The 19,556-nt window shown below is 38.8% G+C and overlaps 1 protein-coding gene across 2 annotated transcripts; it reads left to right on the plus strand.

Annotated features, from left to right (window-relative positions):
• The first annotated feature begins 1,446 nt into the window (after nt 1–1,446).
• Nucleotides 1,447–19,026, plus strand: LOC124153620. 2 transcript variants are annotated; one of them, XM_046526902.1, is made up of 3 exons: nt 1,447–1,689; nt 14,545–16,755; nt 17,484–19,026. In XM_046526902.1, the coding sequence occupies exons 2-3, from the start codon at nt 14,561–14,563 to the stop codon at nt 17,497–17,499; spliced, it is 2,211 nt and encodes a 736-aa protein (XP_046382858.1). In that variant the 5' UTR covers nt 1,447–1,689; nt 14,545–14,560; the 3' UTR covers nt 17,500–19,026. The 2 variants fall into 2 exon arrangements, with proteins under 2 accessions (XP_046382858.1, XP_046382859.1); XM_046526903.1 differs by having other exon boundaries at nt 14,545–19,026.
• The last annotated feature ends 530 nt before the right edge of the window (nt 19,027–19,556 follow it).

The following is a 19,556-nucleotide window of genomic DNA, read 5'->3' on the forward strand; positions in this document are numbered from 1 at the left end:
TCCCTGTCTCCAGTATTAAGAGTGTTAGTTATATATTGAATTCTAGAATGAGGAATTTGAAAAAAGATTTTACATTTTCATAAAGGAATGAGGTATGCCTGGTAGGTTATCACCCAAGCCTTCAATAACAACAGTTTTAACTGAATCATTTCACTTTAAACTAAATTATTTTCATTCTAGAATAGATAATAATGACAATTATTATTTCATAGTTGCATGACAAACTGATATGCCTGAAGGTTTTCCCAACCTCTCAAAATCAAGACATTTCAATATTTTTGTATTCAATACATAGGTATGTAATTCTTTTCAAGTTTAAATGAAGGACTGAGGAAAGCCAGGATGATTATTCCAACCTAAAATATAAAGAGCATTAAAAAAACTTATGCATTCTATGGTTAAGTGTATGAAATAGGTTTTCATATTAACATGAGGGTCTGAGGTATGCCTATAAGGTTATCTCTACCATGAATATAAAGAAATTTCAATAAATTTTGCAAAAATGGGATAGGTCATCATATTTACATGAAAGACTGACGCATTGTACTGAAGTTAATCCTATCTCCAATACCAAAAGTTCCATATATTTTGCATTCTAAGGATAGATATTCATGTTTACATTGAGAACTGAGGTATGTTTGAAGGTTATCCTCTCTCCAATAGCAAAAGTTCCCACTATATTTTCATTTAAAGGATAGATTTTCATGTTTACATTGAGAAATGAGGTATGCCTATAAGTTATCCTCTCTCGTACAACTATAAAGTTCTCCGTATACTTTGCATGCGAGGAATAGATTTTCATGTTTATATTGAGAACTGAGGTATGCCTGAAGGTTATCTTATCTCCAATAACAAAAGTTCTCAGTATATTTTGCATTCTAAGGATATATTTTCATGTTTACAATGAAAAGTGAGGTATGCCTGAAGGTAATCCTCTTTCCAATATCTTAAGTTCTCAGTATATTTTGCATTCTAAGGATAGATTTTCATGTGTACATGACTTACTGAGGTATGCCTGAAGGTTATCCTTGATCCCATATCCATAATTCTTAATATGTTACGCATTCTATGGATAGATTTAAATGTTTACATGCCCGATCTTTGTGTCGCTTTTTTGCATTTATTGGAATTTATCGCTATAATTAGTATTAACTTGCACTTTATTTACCTGTAATAATTTATAAATATACAGTAAACCTATATTATGGCTTTTACTTCATTTATATCGCCTTTTACCGCTGGATTCCATTGAGTAAAAACAGTTGAGGGTGTATTTAGAATAGTAGTTTGACGTTGGCCGTATTCGTCACAGTGGCGCTGGTGTCAGGTATGCCAAAAAGGTTATCCCTCCCTCCGATCTCTAAAACTCTACGCACGGGCCTGGGCACCGGGTACCACCGGGGACCGGGGCGAAGCGATCTGATGAGATCTACACACCTGTACACACCGCTCCGCACCATCAGCTTGTGAAGTCGTGAAGTAGCTACGCTTGTATCCCGTAAGCACATTCTCTCACTAGCAATCTAGTGTCAGTACTGCGTTCGGTTATATCAGCTTTACCAGCTCCAGTATATAATCTTTGCTAGCAATGCTCCTAAGAAAAATAATTTACTTGTCTTGAGCCTTTTCTGAGCGGTCAAGTCACTCAAGACGGCGTTGCCTGCGGTGTTTCCTGGTTTGCCACAAGAGGTTAGTTGACTCTGTAGCCTTAGAATGTAACCTATTCTGCTTAGCAATTGTTAAGCGGCGTGGCACTGGTCCACACTTTACCTATCCACTCAAGTGTTCTGCAAGCCTCTCATGCCTCAAAATTTGTAAATCTTCCTCTCCTCAACCAAACGCACCTCATCATAATTCGACATTTTCGTCGATCGTATTGTCGTTAATGATGGCTGCTGCAGAGCGGAAGTTACCCAACCGAAATCAGAACAACTACCGTGTTTATCGTATTTTAATTCTACTTGGTGTTTTCGCCCACCCCTAAGGATTGTTCAGAATGCGAAATAAGTTTTAAGTTGTAATTTAGGTGAATATCCGGCTAAAATTGGCATTTCGATAAAAGCATGGGCGCTGTTAACGATATAACCGGCAACCAGATTCATTATACAGAAAGCTGTGTCTTTTTAAAACTAGCCTGCTTACGGACAGTAAATATTGGTTTATAGACTTTGAGCATGACGCACATTCGAAATGAGGACTAAATTTCCATGGATACATTAGTCATCCCTTCCCAAGGAGGAATGAAAAGTTCTTATGACATCATCCCAATGTTATTTTCAAGTCACGGCAAGGTAGTCACAATGTCATCAAAACGGTCCCTTGAAATGACATCCTGTGTGGCTCATGATGATGTCGTCATGATCTTAAATGACTAGCCATCATTTTGACTTCTTCTAAAACAGATTTTACAGGGAAAAAATGCACAGAAAATTTACCAGGAAGGCCTTCCATTTGCCGTCTGAATGATTTCTGTTATCCCTTGGCCATGTGGCCGCAGATTTATTCAAAAGGTTTTATCATAATTTTTTCTATAGCTAAGCCACTCTACAAGAAATGAGTATATTAGGGTATACATTCGAAACTGGTACCCAGGGTGGGCTTGTAGGGTTCACTCCTGAGGGCCGGGAACCAAGACGGAAACTTTTATGCTTGCACTCCTCAGTAGAGGAGTGGAGAGGAAGGAAAATGGTTAAGGAAGCGCTGCAGTGATAGTAGCCCAACAACGCCTCCAGGGTAGGGATAGGGAGGGAAGGGTTTGGGATGGAAGAATCACACTTAGTCATCAGGGCAACGTATTGAAATTAATATTCTTGAACACATTAATTTTTTTAAGAAACGTTACGATAACTCTTTTTAGCTGCAGATGCTAGTCTTTTCCTTTTATAGGTTCCCTCTTTTTGTTGACTCCCTTAGCAACATCCATAACTACAAAAAAACAGAGTCCTCTATATTGCTATATAATAACTACGAAGTTGAGTTGTCGCAATCCGCCATTGTTGGTCAAAACATCAATGGTGGGCTGTGTATTAGCATAGGCGTAACGTCAAGTAGGTGCAGTTTTTTCCATTTTTGTAATTGATTAATAAGATAGATGGGTGGTTCTTCTGCACCAAGCTGTTCCATTAGTTGCAGGGATGGGTTCCGTGTTTTTGCTTTTCCTTGTAATCCTGAGGTAAGGGCGAAATGGTTACAAATTTGCGGGATGGATAAGTGGCAACCATAGCCGTCTTCCACAATTTGTGAGGTGAGTTAGAAGTTGATTTAATTCAGTGTATTGGATAAGTATTCATATGAAGATCAAGTTTTTACTTAGTTTCGGCTTAAGTTGATGAAAGACTGTGATTTATTTCAAAGTTTAATACCTTTGGTACTCAGTTTTACATTGTACGTAATGTAAACAGAAAAGAGTGCATAATAATTCCTGCTATTGTTGAGAGTTTTTCATGTTTATAAGGTTATTTGTGGCAATAGTGTGTTTTAAAACGTTCATAGTGTCGTAAAACTAATACAAGTAACCCGAGATACATTCAAGTGATTAATTCAAACAATAAACATCAGAATACGCAACCTATTCACATTATGGAATGTGGTTAGTTGTTATTATTTCGTCGCGTGAAAGTTATACTTGTAACCATATACCGTATTTTCCGGCGTATAAGACGACTGGGCGTATAAGACGACCCCCAACTTTTTTGTTAAAATATATAATTCGTGCTATACTCTCCGTATAAGACTACCCCTTTTCCAACGCACACTACCGGTAAATAAAAAACATCAGATTTGATTTCAATATAGAAAATTTTAATTAATATGCTTATGACATCATGGCATGACATGATAGCATGAAAACGGTCACTAATAAACATAAGTCAGTTCCTCATAAAGCATATAAAGCTAAAACAGTGCAAGTGGATTAAACTTTTCCTAAAGCAGTCTGATACAAGGAAGTTAACAAACGATAGAGAGAGCTCGCAAGTCACTGCGTTATTACCACGTGACCACGTTTTGAATTCGTTGTCTTGGCAAGTCAGGAGCTCTCGTGATCCGTGTGATGTCTTTAATTTTATAAAGTGAAAATGAAGCACCATCGTAGTGTTTCGGGGTGTGGTGCCCATATTTCGAATGGGAGGTAGTGTACTGCCTTTTGCTTCGTATGTCAGTGTTAAAGCCAGTTGTCTGATTTATATTCCGTGCTCACGCGCCTGTTAATGCATTGCATTCACAACTGTCCTCTGCTGATTGTGTTGAAGTGCCTCCGACCGTTGGTTTAATTGTCTTGCTTGGTTCTCCCTTGGCCTCTTTTAACATGGAAGTTCACAAAGCCTGGTATATTAGATCTCAGCACTGGGTTAGGGTTAGGGTTCTGCAAATGTGTGAAGTGTTTGTTCAGTGCGGCCACCCCTCCTCCTTGCTGCCACATTCCCGGCGTATAAGACGACCCCGACTTTTTAAAAAAGATTTTAGGTGCTAGAAAGTCGTCTTATACGCCGGAAAATACGGTAAGTGCTTTCACGTTTGAAATACCATGAGGAACTTTTACGTGCAATGGAATCAATGATGCCAGTTTTTATGAAAGACTTACTGAAATAATGTAATATTTAAGTATGTCCCTTTTGGAACTACGTTATTGGTAACGAATGTTTGCAGATAATTGTATTCGAATTCATGCTGGATTTTACACCTTGTAATTACATGCGATTTATAAACAGCGAAACCTTCCTTAATTAATATAATAGTCAACATACAGTTTATAATTATTAAGATTAAGGTAGGTTTCCATGGAGTACTAATGAAGTGATTTGGGAGACTCCCTATCCTTCCAGCGCTGCCTTCTTCAATTCACTGTAAGGCCTACTTCCTTCCAATTTTTCTAAAAACCCTATTCTTTTCCTTCCCCTACCTCGTTCCCCCAACATTCTACCCTCTAACACCATTTTCAACATCCCCTCTCCGCTAATTATTCGCTCCATCCATAAATTCTGTCTCCCCCGTATCTCATCTAAAAGCTGCCTCTCCTTGCCAACCATATCCAGCTCTTCGTCGTTCCTTTTCCTCTCCGTCCATTTCACCTTCTCCATTCTTCTCCATACCCACACCTCGAATCATATCTCGTCTTCTTTCCTCAATGTCCACGTTTCCGCACCGTAAAGCGCAACACTCCAGATCAAACTTCACTAACCTTTTCTTTAAACTCTTATATAACAATCCTCTCAGAATTTCCTTCCTGTTCACGAACGCCTTCTTTGCTAATGCAATTCTCTTCCTAATGTCCTTACTACCGTATCCGTTTACCTCTAACGTACTGCCTAAATAGTTGAACTGCTCAACCTGCTCAAATTATTCACCACCCACCTTTATCTTAAGTCTCACATTCCTCGCTCGTGATGCTTTACAAAACCGCATAAACTTAGTTTTCTTGTGATTAATCCTTATCCCATACTCCTCGCAACGCTCGTATAACGTATTCACTAGAACCTGGAGCCTCCTCGCTGACTGGCTAATCAACGCCTGATCATCCGCGAATCTCACTTATTTGAACATCATTCCTCCCACTTTTACTCCAGCTTCTAACTCATCCCTCGCTTCTCTCACCATCTCCTCAGCGCATACGATAAAAAGTAGGCATACGCGGCGATAGAGGACAGCCTTGCCTCACACCTCGGCCAATGCCTACCCACCCAGGTTCTCCGTCCGCTACCCACACTTGCGCAGTCTGGGCCATATGCAGATTACAAATTAGTCGTCTATCCCTCCAATATACACTTATTCTCTTGAGGATTTCCATGAACTCTAACCAGTTCAAGCTATCTAACGCTTCTTCAAAATCCACGGAACAGGCATATACGTCCTGGTCATATTCTAGGTTCCTCTCCACCAGGGACCTCATTATCGCTATTGCATCACGAGTTGACTTCCCTTTCCTAAAACCAAACAGATCTTCGCCCAAATAGTCGTTTGCCCTCGCCTCCATTCGTCTGTTCAATATCCTCAGCACCACTTTCGTCGCATGCGATATTAGGGTGGTAGTCCTGTAATCTCCACATTCCACAGCTTTCTTCTTTTTCGGTAGCGGAATTAAAACCGTCTTCACGAAATCCTACGGCCAACATCCCTCCTCATATATCCTGCGTACTAGTTTGAAAAACCTTTTCTTACCTTCCTTCCCTAGATTCTCCAGAAGCTCACACGGGATATTGTCCACGCCCACTGCTTTACTAGCCTTCATATCACGAAGTGCTTTCTCTATTTCCGAATCTAATATCCCCGGCCCAAAATTATCCTCCCCCACTTCACTTTCATCCTCTAAAGTCAATCTCTCCGGTCTGTTCCTTCCTTCATAGAGATCCTCCACGTATTCTTTCCATCTACTCTGTACATCTTCTCGCTCGGTTAGCATCCTTCCATCTTTAGCCTTACTTTTAGACATGGCTTCTCCTGTTTTGCCGTCCGATAGCGACTTAACTTTGGCGTACAACGTGCCTACTTCTCCATCCCTCTGGAACTTTTCCATTTCCTCAAACTGTCTTTTCCACCAATCCTCCCTTGCCCTCTTAGTTTCACGTAGTAATCGATTATTTAGTTCCCTTTACATTCTTTTGCCCTGATCTGTGTCCACGTTCTTCCACTTCTTCTTTCCTCCATTTCTTTTACCATTCCCTCCGTAATCCAAGGCTTCTTTATCCTTCTGCTGTCAACGTAGCCAATTGACTTCTCCGCCGCATTGACTATTCCCGTTTTAATATTATCCCACCCTTCCTCTTCAGTCTGTGTACTTCCAGTCTCCCGTATACTAATGTACACTTGTTCCTGATATCCTCCCCTCAGGTGTTCTACGTTCCATTTCTTCGCCTTTCTAACTTTAGTATACAAGTCTTTTGAATCTTACGTTACATTTTATAAGTACTAGGTTGTGGTCTTAATCTGCATCTGCTGCTGGGAAGCTACGCGAGTTTTTCACACTATTCATAAACCTCTGTCTTACCATAATGTAGTGTATTTGATATCTCCCAACATCCCTTGGACTTTTCCATGTGTACCTTCGCCCTTCATGATGATTGAACCACGTGTTTGTGATGAATAACTTGTTTCTCCTGCAAAATTCTGCTGCTTTCTCTCCCCTGTCGTACCGTATTCCCAATCCAAATTCTCCTACTTCGCTTCCATCCCTCCCTTCCCCGACTAAAGCGTTCCAGTCCCCCATCACTACCAAATTTTTCTTACCCGGGGTTTCTCTAATTATTTCCTCGAGCTTTTCATACACCTCATCTACTTCTTCCTCCCTATGATTGCTAGTGGGCATGTAAACTTGGACCACCACAAGGTCGGTGGGCCGCGCCTCAATTTCTATCACCAGAATCCTATCGCTTACCTGATCTATACCTACCATACGCTTAGCTATCTTCCTGTTTAATACTAATAAAGCTACCCCTCGCTGGCTTACCCCCCCACCACTATATATAACCCTATACCCATCACTCCAATAGTCCATTCCTCCACCTCACCTCGCATAATCCTAAGATATCTATCCTCCCTTTATCCATTTCCCTTTTCATATTTTCTAACTTCCATGCCCTCATGATTGTTCTCACATTCCACATCCCTACATTTATAGCCGACTTCTTCTTCTCCATCTTCTTGGCCTTCTTCTCTCTTCATTGCTGCTGGTGATGATGATAAGTGTCTGCAAGGATTTCGCATGTTGACGACCCCGAGGACCTTGCCGACCTCGCTGCCGTGCCCGACACCCGCCCTTTGCGGACGGGTCCCGGTCGATGAGATTCCGAGGCTCATTTGGTTGTACTCCATGTTTTCAGGGAAGAGATAGTTGGTAGGGTTTCCCACTTCCATTCCAACAGTTTTTTTCACGTGACACCATCACGTGGACTATTTCTCTGTCTGGCTCCTACCCTTCGACCTATCTGGCATGGGTGGCCCTACCGGGAATAATTTAGAATTAATCCCGCCAGTGCAGCTCTAGGGGTATTAGGAACGCGCAAGCCTTTCCACCGCGACAAGGTTGTAGCCCAAGGGAAAGGCAACATACAGTACATGCACGTAATTATTTAGCCATTTAATCATTATGAAAACATTTTCGTGCGAGTTATCTTTGTTTTCCTAGCCACAGGTGCACTTATACGAATCAAAATTTGAATCCGCTCGGAAGGAAGGCTGGAATAAATTAAAAGCCTACTGATGTTCCGACGATTTTCGACGTCACGAATTATCCTAAGCCTATTACACCAAAGAGGAGACCTCTCATATTCTATTTATCGTATATCGTTTCATACAAATTTTTTGCATGAAACCAAAATCATTGACGTGTGGTATCTCAATAGTGTTCCTTGGAAAAATCCCGTGTGTAATTCATGTTTGGCATAGTCGATGGCTGGATGATTCCAAGGTTTCGTTTCTTGGAGGGGTTGAGTGTTTTTGATGGCTACATGCAGTCTTAGGAGCTGGAGATACTGAGCATGTCTTTATTTGTGCTTTTATTCATGTCATAAGCACCTATTACCCTGAGTTATGGACTCCTAAAATCTCTTGTAGTTTGTCTTTTTCTATTATGCCTCATGATAGTGTCTTTAGGTAGTGTAAGTCATTTCTCATCTTCCATACGTGTCACCTGCGCTTGGTATTTTGCTGAGATATGACTACATATGTATATTTTTAAATGAAGTAATTGTTAGCATTATCATTCATCTATAATTTTTTGAGAAATCAGCACAGTTGTTGAAAAATAGGCACGCAGTCTTTGTTAATGCTTATCATCTATCAAATGAGGTAGCTTCTCAAATTGACGTGTTTGTTTGAATGTAAGATTGAACTATACATTACAAGTTCTGTTCTTTCACATTGCCTTTGTTTATATTCTGGCAATTTTTCAGTTATGCCATTTTTCATTACTTCTATAGCATCAGCCTTGCTACTTTACATTGAAAAATGGTTTTCAAAATACTTCTAGAGTAATTAAACAGAGTCACTAGTTGCTCTTGTGTTAAGCTGTTTTGATGGTCCATGATTGTCAATATACAATAGTATTTTCAGTGATTATTAAGCGCAATTGACTGTCAACCCATTGAAAGAAGGGTTCTATCAGGTCGTAATACGTTTAGTCTTTGCCGTGGTTTTATCTTTATTTTCACCGTTTCCATTGTTGTCATGCCTAGAAAATGTGTATTTATGTTACCGAAGGTTTCGGGAATTAGCATCAACTATCCGAAAATTACCAACATTCTTTGCATACCAAACAAACGAAGAAATCTGCCCACATCTCCTTATGGGTAAATGGGCTGCTAGGACTAACAATGGCGGACGTCGTCATTCCCATAGTGGAAGCCTATGCGACGACTCGACATGATGAGAGAGTAGTGTTGAGAGAGCAATCTAGAGGACTCTGCAAAAAAAGGCATTGCAGCGCCATCTCTGGATCAAACTACAAACTTGGAATGCAACTTGATGTTAACATTATAACATTAACACTTTCCCTTGTTGATTAAAGTTGAATTTAACAACATGTTTACAATTACTGTCTCAGACAAAAAAAGTACAAAGTAATTGCTCACTGTCCTTTCTATTTTACATTAGTCCTGTTTTCACACACTAGATCTTCAGACGTTTCTTTGGCAATGGCTTCGTCATGATATCAGCCACTTGATGTTCTGTGGAGATCTGTTGAACTTCAAGCTTGCCTTCTGTCATCTTCTCCCTGATGAAAAAGTGGGAAATGGAATGATGTTTTGTCCTGGGATGAAACTGGGTTTTTAGCCAGTCTCACCTGAGTTGTCAACTTGATTGACTGGAACTTTTATAAGTTGTGTTATTCCTCTGAACAGTCTTCTAAGCCAAAATGCTTCTTTAGCTCCTTCATTTGCTGCGATGATCTCTGCTTCAGTAGTTGAAGTTGCTACGACAGCTTGTCGTTGGTTCATCCATGAAATCGCCCCTCCTGCATACCTAATGATGACTCCAGAGGTTGAGCAACCCATTGAAGTGCATCCTCCTAAATCTGCATCTTTGTAGATATCCAGAAAACCCTCATCTACATTGCTTCGATAGACTATCCCCAGATCCAATGTCCCTTCTATGTATCTGAAAACTCTCTTGACTCTTACCACATCTGGTTTAGTTGGATTTTTGATTGTCCTTAAAAAGAATCTGACTCTGTAAGCCAAATCTGGTCTTGTGCCAAGCGTCAAATACATCAGAGCTCCAACTGTAAGGAAATCCTGGTGCCTCATCATCTTTCCCTGATGTGGAAAGTTCTGCACCTGTCAGACCCGTTTCTTACGATTTTTAATCGCTTTTTTCTCGAAGAGTTATGAGAAGTGCGTCGCCTTGCTTTGGCATATTTAGTTGATAGCCGTGATCTACCGAATCAGAAAATTTGAGCTCAATCGGCCACCCGAAGGTCGTGTATTCCCCTTGTTAGCCATTTCTGTTTCTATTGTTGATATTGGCAGGTATATCCCCGGCCGCATTCGGTATATCGCTACTGTGCATGTCTGCGCAAATACAATTCAAAAAAATGAACAATGGAACAATGCTGGAAGACTGTCAACTCTGAAACCAGAAACATCGTCCTCAACAATGCGTCATTTCCGCTGGCTCAAACCCCTCCTCCTATGAGCCGAGCTGGAGGAGACTTTTATGATATGACGCGGTCGAGGGATCTCCTCGTCGTGCTAGGCCGGCTTCAAACGAGGCCATCCTCAACTTCAACTTCGAGGGGACTTTTATGATACGGGCCTTAGAGTCATCTTCAAGGTCTTTTCTTCAGTGAAAGATAAAATTTCAATGGTGCCTTTCCCGATGGCCTTGAGAACTTCATTTCCTGCAGCCTTTGAAACTCCTGGAACTCAACAAACAGATCGGGACAATGCGCCATATGCTTCATTGTTCCATTGTCGATCCACCATCCTGATAAAACAGTCTTGATTTGAAACACATCTTCAGTAATAACACCCACAGCGACATTGTTGTCCACAGTGTTGCTCTGAGGAGCGATCTTCTTTGGTTGTCCATTAGCAATCCACTTCTTGCGTGAAATCACACAATGCCCTTTCTTCTTGTAGTAGTTACAAGTGTCATTTTCTTTTGACCTCTTTAAACCTTGACTGGACCTTGGTTGTCTGCTCTTCACTAATATTGCTTCTCCTGCAATGTCTCCCCTAGTGCTAACGTTCTTCCCAAAATTTTGCTTGTACATACACAACTGGCTGGTCAGCTCTTCAAAAGTCTTTTCTTCATCTTTCGACAAATTTATCCAGCTGGGTCTGAAATTCTCGTATTCTCCCAGTAAAATTTGCAAGACTTAACTTACTAAAATCAGGTCTGGCAGCATATTTTCATTTTTGGCTTTCAAGCCATTACTTTGCTCGAACCACAAATTTTTTAACCTCGTGGCATGAGTCAAAACATCCTCATCAAAATCCAGGTAAATGAAAAAAACTCAGTGCATATTTTGAACAACTGGTTGTTGGATGACACCTCAAAATTTGACTTTAATGCCTCCTATGCCTCTTGCGCTGTTTCTTTATTCATGATTTTCTCATAAATTACATCAGTCACTGAACTTGAAATGATTGACTTCGATTAGCTATATGCCTTATGGATTTCGCTTCCTTCTTGTGCTCTTTGATTTCATCTTCCGTAGCATTGGGCGACAGAGGCTCAGGTTTCACCAATTTTCCATCAATTACATCTAGGGCTCCTTTGTGGTAATCTAACAAGTCCTGCAATTTCCTCTTCCAAATTAGCCAGCCTGCCTCTCCAGCCAGGGGTTTGATGTGCTTCGCCAATTCCATTCTTGAAGAATGCTGAATTAACGAGACTTCACAGAAAACTTTATCTCGACGTAATTATCGCAATCTTGCTTGCAACTCCCTTAGTATTTTAAAGCAACTAGCGTGAGCTTGGTGTGCTGCATCCATAATCTATTGAAATTAATATTCTAGAACACATTAATTTGTTTGAAAAACAATACGATAACTTTTTTAAGCTGCAGATGCTAGTATTTTTCTTTTCTTTTGGTTCCCTCTTTTTGTTGACTCCATTAGTAACATACATAACCACAAAAGTGGCATCGCAGCGTCATCTCTGATCAATCTACAAACTTGGAATTCAACTTGATTTTAACATTGTAAATTCAACACAATGAGGTCAATAGATAAGAGTATTCAGCTGGGTGTAATCGCAGACATCACCGCTGAAAGTCACGGTCCATGGCTACATCTTTTGATAAAATAATCACAGATTAAATAAGGCTCTCTACAGAAGTGCATTTTTGGCTGCCGCATAGTCTGTGGTCATGACAAGATACATTTCCTTTGACCAATTGAGGCCATTTTTTTCACCAGCTGCCACCTGTGTAGGGTGTTTCAGGAGGAATTTGCAATACTTCTGGAGGTGGCAGGGGAGACAATTATAAGCATTTTTTGTCCATAAACATGGGTTCACCACTCCTTAGTTACTGAGCTAATCTCGAAATGAATGAGATTGCACAATCGTATTGTTGCTACTCTGGTCATTCCATGGCAAATCAACCAATATTTTGACCAAATGAAACCCTCCGACTCGGATTTTCATGAAACTTGCCATGGTCATACATTCTGGTATGATCAGAGATTGTGTACAAATTTAGCCTCCAATTGTCAATTGTTCATGAAATATGAGCAATTGAAATTTGAGCGTGACCCACAAAGAGCCGCAAAGTGCAACGCATGGTGATTTTTATTTTCATCCATAACTCCATTCCTGTATAATGAAAAGTCATGATTTTTCTGGAGCTAATTAGCCCGTAATGATCCCACGATTATCATTAACTATTCACTGCATGAAGTATTTCAGCTGCAAAAAATAAAGTTTCCAAAGAAAAAAGCTCGCTTGTACCATTTTTCATTGTCAGCATCTACAGGGAAAGGACATGTGAATACAGACTCATGCTTCAGTTTAAAGTAATCATTAATGTATGAGCAAAGATCCTGAGAGAAAAAGTCATGAGTCCGGCATACCTTTTACTCAAAAAATTCTTATTCTTGGTCGATGGAAAAAAATGGCATCTTTTTCAGGACACACAGAAATCATATGATGTAGAGGAGAGGTAAGCTTATACTTATGGTATTAAACAATATTGGAGCGTACATTATCTCACTATAGTGTATGCTACTGGCTAGTAGAGTAGGAAACACATAAGCAATCATGTGAATGTATGCCCCCACATACTGTTGATTTCGTGAAAAAGAGATGCAGCAGTATGGGCATCAGTAAGAGAATAATGTTACCAATAGGGAAAGAGCTTATTAGAGGATCATTGTGTGAGAAATTAAACAAAACCCTAGTGAAAAATTTGATCTGGAGTGTAGCACTATGTATATGTTGCAGAAATATGGACCCTATGGGAGGAGGACGAGAAAATAATGTAGGCCTTCAAGATGTTGGTGTGTAGGAGAATAGAGTAGATGAAGTGGACCCAGAGGTAGATGAGCATATACGTGTGTGGGAGGAAAGGAAATTTCCAGGATACTATCAGTTTGGATGGAGTGAGTACTAGGGACTGGGAAGGAGATATTAAAAACCTTTGTACAGGGTAGAATGCAAGGAAAGAGGGAAAGGAAAAGAATGACCTAGGACTATTTGATGGAATGAAAGGGAGTGGGTCTCATTGTGAATTGAAGAAGCAAGTAGAATTTGGGGGGGGAGGCTTGCATATATGATTCATAAAATGCTCCATGTAAGTTTAACATATTCTATAACATATTCTAGTTGACTACTCCAATTACTGCGTACCTTACTATTACCTTTTATGTACTTGATCATTAATATTGACTTGCCTTGTAAAATTGAAGGTTAATAAATTTATTATTATTATTAATAAAATGAGCATGAATTTGACCCCCCTTGACCCTTAAAAAGATATTTTCTCTCATGGTAGATTAATCTTTCTTTAATATCACTTCAGGTAGAATGAGATAGCCTAGTGGGTAGAGGGTTTAGCTTCTGCCTCAAGTACGCAGGTTTTAATATTGGGTTTAATGGACGTTCACAACAAAAATCCTGTCAGTGTTTTGTGGTTCAAGGAAGGAATTTCCCTCCTAAAAATGAAAATAGTGAACCTGTGGCTTGTACTGGGGGAGCTCCACCTTTGCCTACACAAACCATAGAATGAGTTTTAGCTCTGAGTGAGTGAATAGCACTAGCATAAGATCTAAATAAACGAGTATGGATAAATGAGTCCTCTGTACAACATAGCTAAATTGATCAAATTATAGCTAGATAAGTGTTCCTACCAAAATTGAATCCTCAAAGACTGTGACACAAGATGGGAAGGTCTTTTGGTTCATATGCCCTACCAAACTAAGTAATTTTAGCTCATATAATGACATTTTCAATTTTATATTTATAAAATATGTATAAGGCATCTTTGATCATCCTCAAGTCCAATCCTCACATGTGGTGAATACATACTTTTTGTAGGAATGCAGTTAGAAATGCTATAAAATTTAGTATGTGCTATTTAATAAAAGGATTATCCTTGAAATATTCCAGACGTACGTAATGCATCATGGTGAACTGGAACTCTCCTGACATTGTGGATTGGAAGAAAGAAGCTACTAATTTCCAGCAGGAGCTTTATGAGAAACTTGGAGATAGGATTTGGGATTACATCAAAGATAATGAAAGATGGGCCCTGCAGAAAAAAGTTGGCTTTGCGTTATATGGTGAACCATCAATATCATGTGATGATGAAAAAGATCTTGGCTATGATGGAGACCAAAAAAAAGAAATAGATCGCATATGTAAAATAGTGTATGAAAAGAGTGGTACAAAAGATTTATATGTCGCATTTTTGTTTATTGTGGGAAAGAGTCATGAAAACAAATTTCCTATTCCCATTATTAAAGTTCGCAGTGGTGATGATGCTGTATTTTTAGATTCACTTGGTCGTACTTACAAAAATTGGTTGGATTTCAAAAGTAATAACAAATTACCCAAAAGTTTACTTTGCTATCCTTTAAATGGCACGTATCAATCAAATGATAGGGATGAGGTATTGCTTGAATTCTCCACATCGCCAGCTTGCAATACAGGAGCAAGAGTATGTGGTGTACTTGATAAGACTACTTCTGGAGTTGGTCTTGTTGCAACAGGTGTGGGGCTGGCAGGGTTAGCAATCCCTGTTGCTGCCCCATTGGCAATAGCATCTTCAATAGGCCTTGCTGTGTCTGGAGTGTACGGATTATTTCGGGGTTCTCAACATTTGCATGATCGGCGAACTCATAAGCAAACCATCTCACCTCGTGATAGTGAGGCTCGAAATTGTTGGCTCTCTGTCCTTGGTGGTGCCTTCGGCATAGGAAGTGCAGTGGCTGTTACTGGAGCAGCAGCTGTGGCAGCAAGAGGTGGCCTGCTTGGAACCACAAGTAAATGTATCATAAATTTTTTAAATTTTGGCTCCTTGTCAGTCAATGGCCTAGGCATTGTTAATGGCTTGGCATACCTGGTGGAGAGGAAACAGAGGGGTGAATTGACTGCACTTGATGTATTTCAGTGGTCAGCTTCTATTTTCTTTTTTTACAATGCTGCTGTTAATATAAAAACTGCAAATACAATAGTTAAAGATGTGCAGGATGGGATTAAGAGCGATTTTGTTGCTGGTATAGACAGTAAAAGGAGGATGAAAGCTTGGAGGAGATTAAACAGGGAAACTGTGGGTGAGGTTCCAACGATGGAAGGCAATGCCAGGTTAATTAAAGGTATCACCAATATTGGATCAAAAGATGAGTTATTTAGATTAGTCATCAAAGGACAGACAAAGTTTGACAAAGGGATAAAATTCAATGAAAGTGGATTCCTTATTGCGAAAGGGCAGATGTTTTTTGACACAAAAGCTGGAATTAACTATCGCATTAACTACAATGCAGGAGGAAATTTCTTTCATGCACCCAAGGTGAACTCAAGTTGCATTTTGCTGTTATCTCGGGAAACAATGAGGCTTATGAAGGAAGTGACATCAGAAATACAAAGGAACTCAATCATTATTGATGATAATATAGTCTTGGAGCTGAATGATGACCTCGTGTCTAAACTAAGTGAAGTGTTCTCCAGATATTGTGACCCTGGACAAGATGAAGGTAAGACAAAAGAAGAAATGGTATCCATGTTATCCCAAGCAGAAAAGTTTGCGAAAGATAGAGGATGCCGAACAAAGAAGACTTTCATTAATTACTATGAGTTTCTTTTACTCTACAAAAAAAGGTTGCTGAAAACGAAAATTAGAAAATATGAAGATAACAAGATTCAAGCAAAATCATGTTTTGGTGATGATTATAACGAAGATATTTTCAACAATAAATGGAAAGTTCAAAATTCAGAGTGTGTCGAAGAGGAGTTTTTGAGCCAGATTAACAAAGAGATTGAATTTTCAAATGCAGATCTTTTAAGCGAGTTTGATAAACACAATACAGATGTCATGTTTCTCAACGAACTAGGAAGTGTTAAATTTCGTACATGTGCCGAAGCCCTTGTTCAATTTTATCGTTGTTTTGTCATTGATCTTGATGAAAGGCTGACTCTCCAAGATTATTTTAGAACAATTAGAAGAACAGTAGATGAAGAGAGTACAAGATTGCAAATTGATGTAAATTGTAAAAAGTACCTGTATTATGACAACAAAGTGCCAGTTGTTGTTATAGTACAGGAGACAGATGAGGGAAAATACTTTAAGAAAACATCCTTTAAACCATTTAATGCTCCAGAGGAAGGGTCTTGAAAAATGATACCTGCATGAATTTAATTGAGAATGTTGGAGATATATACATAGTGTGTGTATTTTTGATAGCATTTAACTTCAGGCTGTTTTAGCTGGCCACATAGCATACACTTCCTTGAAGATGGAATAACACATTGATATCAGTATGTAGGGTGAATGCTAACATTGAAAAGCAGAGGACCATTTTCCGCCTTGTGTCTTTGAAGTGGTTTTTCTTGATTGCAACCAATAATGTGAATAGCTTTCCCAGTTGACATTGCTTTGCTAGTGGCAGATGCAGGTCTGCACCCCAACCTTGACCTCTTCAGTCATATAGCTGTATCATAGCAATAATATTTTTTGCTTGTGTTGAATATTCTTTTGCGTTTTATTTTCTGAGAATGTGAAAACAATTTACTAGCTGCTTCAAACATATCACAGTTACACTGAGTGGATACTTATGTTTTCCTAATTTTGTCTTTAGCGTGCTTACATTTTATCTACTGAAGCTAAAAATTCACTTTATGGTGACAAAAGCTTAAAAAATCCTGTAATTAATTATGGTTGATAGCTATGTGGAGCTGATATTATGAACTTATAACATTTTATGCAATAAGCCACAAAATGAAATAAAAATTAGTATTTTTCATTTGCAAAAAATTGTTGTAATGATAGAAAGCTCTTAATTATTATTTTTTGGCATTGCCATGAGCTACAAAATTTACCTCATATTTTTGGGCAGTAAGTTGTAACTTCATGTCATTTATGGCTCATGAAAAATGTATGTGACATGAAAGTTGAAGATAAAGGTATCAATGATAATGTAAATTTGAGTACTACAGCGGGTTGATATTTGATTAAAGTTAATGAGATTTCATGTAATTCTAAGGAAATAGTGGCCTCAAGGGGTGTATTATGTGCCTATATAATATGTAATTCATAATATCTCAATTTGTGATCACCATCTGATTGTCAATGTTAGCGCTGCTCTCTCCTAGTGAGTAGACAGACTAACTCAAGCCTAATCAAAAATTATACTCAGGGTAAAAGTGTAATGTTCAAAACTCAAGAATCACTATTGTGGAAACATTTGTCTGTAATTTATTTTTCTGATGAAGACTGAGACCAGTTGTTTTCTGTATTAATTTGTTCACTGCAGTGTCTTGTTCAGCTCTTTTTCTTGCATTCATTGGCAACGTTTTTGTATATGACATAGACTATCAAAGGAAATTAACTGTGATCTTATATGTGTACCTAGTTCCTCTTTTATCTGCCTGGAAAATACAGGCTATGTCCAATGCAACTTTTTGGTAGCGTTCAAGTGCCTTGTGTTTTATTGGGTTGACATTATAGTATTTCTAGTGTGTTATAAATTAACCAAAAAGGGATTTTATCATTGTTCACGTGAGATCCTGACTGGAGGTGGATTCAGTGGGGACTTTCACTTCTCTTTATAATCCATGGGAATATAGAAATGTGGTTATTTCTATAGGTTTTACAGTTTTCCAAATGTTTGCATAGCCATTTTAATATACATGGAATACCTTTACATATTTCACATTTTCTTGTGGTGGTGGGATGTAGAGTCGCTCGCCTGATAATCCTGATGTCATGGGTCCGAATACTATACCTGGGAGGGTTTTTCAACATCTAGGGCTTTGATGTGTGTAAACACGCACAACAAGTTAAATATCAGAAAGCAATTCATAATCCTAATTTTGCTTGTAAAATGAAGTAAAAATGACAAAATACATTTTCACGTAACACAACTTTCCTAAGGTTTTCAAGAGGCCCTTTTTGTTGAAAAGTACTGCATACCCTGTGGCACCATTCAAATGAGGTGTATCATCACCCTCAAAACAATTGTCATTATTTACACCTGGTCTTAATTGCAGACTGAGACATTATGACTGATTTGTGTTTTACTGCAGTATTAATCAATAATATACATTCATAGGGGCATGTATTGATTACTCTGAAGGTGCAGTTGTATACTGTGAATACATATCATGATGCCATAGGAATTACATCTGATATGGTATGATCACATGGCATACACAAGTACCGAATATTATGTGTTTATTTGTGCATTCTACATGTTGTAATGATTGATTTCAACTTTCCTATCATGGTGAACCCTGAGATGTGTATTTTCATTATTGATTGTATTTATGAAATGGACCTCTGAATTTTACAAGGAAATTATTGAATGGCAATATGGATGAAACGGTATTTTATGCTATTTTGCTAATAAATATATTGATCCAATGACAACAATATTTTATTTTTTGAAACGATGCACCCCATAGAAAATGGCTGAAGCCTTCACTGAGCATCGAAATTTTATTGATTATTGAATTCCATTTGTGAAATTTGTCATGAAAAATTCATTTGACGTAGCTGGGATTTGAACAAATTCCCAATTGCCTGTCAGGTATGGTACCATGCATCTATACCACCTCACCATCTTCCTCCAGGATGAATTTCTGACTAGGTTTTCTGAATAAGGTTTTCACCTCCCAGGTGCATATTGTGGCACAGAAAATGGTGGTTGTGCTTATAGAAAACATTCTTTAGGTGGTATTCAATGACAGCCAGTTTACAAATTACTGCTAGTAACATTTTACTGCCAGCAGTCAAATCCATCGTCGTATAGATACATGTTTACTTTACTTTGACCATCTTGCATCCAACTAATTAAATTATTAACACCGTAGGGATACAATGTTCCATGGGTTTCGTCAAATAAAATACAGGTTACATTGGCAGAGACATAAAAGAATTGCAGTAAAACACAGATTACAGACTA

Source organism: Ischnura elegans, chromosome 2 (genome assembly GCF_921293095.1).
Source record: "Ischnura elegans chromosome 2, ioIscEleg1.1, whole genome shotgun sequence".
NCBI lineage: Eukaryota > Metazoa > Arthropoda > Insecta > Odonata > Coenagrionidae > Ischnura > Ischnura elegans.

Bases quoted from the DNA above. Each gene is read 5' to 3' on its own strand.
- LOC124153620 (XM_046526902.1), top strand. From the start codon at position 14,561: ATGGTGAACTGGAACTCTCCTGACATTGTGGATTGGAAGAAAGAAGCT.